Source organism: Aphanomyces invadans (assembly GCF_000520115.1).
Source record: "Aphanomyces invadans strain NJM9701 unplaced genomic scaffold supercont1.183, whole genome shotgun sequence".
NCBI classification, from domain to species: Eukaryota; Oomycota; class Saprolegniomycetes; order Saprolegniales; family Verrucalvaceae; genus Aphanomyces; species Aphanomyces invadans.
This window is the reverse complement of record NW_008580328.1, coordinates 7,730-8,869: the sequence shown is the minus strand read 5'-3', so window position 1 is coordinate 8,869 and position 1,140 is coordinate 7,730. Positions and strand designations below refer to the sequence as shown.

The following is a 1,140-nucleotide window of genomic DNA, read 5'->3' as shown; positions in this document are numbered from 1 at the left end:
AGAAACGAAAAATAAGGTGACGAAGAAACAAGAATTGATTCTTGGTTATATGTCCACAACTTCTACTGTTTCGAGATATTCCTCAAGTGTTGGAGGGGCTTCATCGAAATAATGGCTGATTTGATTTCCCCCGAAATGACAACAATGACAATTCGTCAAAAACATAGCCACACAAACGAATTTTGAAACTGGTGATAGCACCAGCTTGGCCAAATTTTTGTATTGAATGTGGGGCCATTGTGTTGTCATGACTTTGACGTTTTTCCATTCCACCGATTGACGTACTCTGCTCATAGATTTGTTGAAGAGTTATTCTTCTTTGAACAAGTTGATTCCCCGGTAGCCACTCATGACAAATTTTGAAACACCATACGCAGGGTCACCATATATGAATTTCGATGCAAAAATGTCTGGGTGTTGCTCAAGTGCAGGCAACAAGCCACTCATAGCAAGAATAGCAGAATCATGACGTCGCCCCTCAAGGGGCCTCCAGAAGTGCATGCAGAGGCCATCAGGACTCGACACAGCTTTAAAATTCAAGCAATGAAATCGCTTGTGTCCGCTGTAAATGATTTTTTGCAGGTTTTGACCACCTCCCGTTGTAGCAATACGTGACGACTGAACCTTGGTCCCATTAATAAAGCCAAAGACACAGTCTAACGGTGATCCTTTCCTTGCGATTGCAGCGCAGTAGCGAGTCATGCGAGAGCGAAGTAGTCCACGGTTCAAGAACACAATTGGGTCCCACCGATCGTAAATGTCGTGAACCAAGTAGAGAAACACATCACCCAGTTGCGCCCGAGAGCGACCAAACATCAAAGCCATGCCGTGGTAGTGGCGTGGAAACGTCAGCCGACTCAACAAAATGCACATGGCCTCGTCTCGGCAAATGCGTGATCCAGCGGGCGTTATGATGGTGGCTGGAATTCCGAGCAGGTACCCCATTTTCTTTATGCCCGTAACGTCAAAGCGAAAGTCAAGCAGAGCATTAGCGTGCGGGTGCGCGTCGAGACAAAAGATAACGTTTGGAATGACCGGGGGCTCGATGTATTGCATGAGGTACATGCGCATGAGAAGCTCTCGCGATGATTTGTTGCGCGCAAATGGCAGCAAGGAAGTGATTTTATCAACCGAGAGCAT

General features: G+C 46.4%; 1 protein-coding gene across 1 annotated transcript; it reads right to left on the bottom strand.

Annotated features, from left to right (window-relative positions):
• Positions 1 to 624: 624 nt before the first annotated feature.
• Positions 625 to 1,140, bottom strand: H310_15124 (hypothetical protein; the record flags this gene model as incomplete). Its single annotated transcript, XM_008883101.1, has 1 exon — positions 625 to 1,140. A coding segment is annotated over one exon (516 nt), but the record flags the coding sequence as incomplete, so codon positions are not given.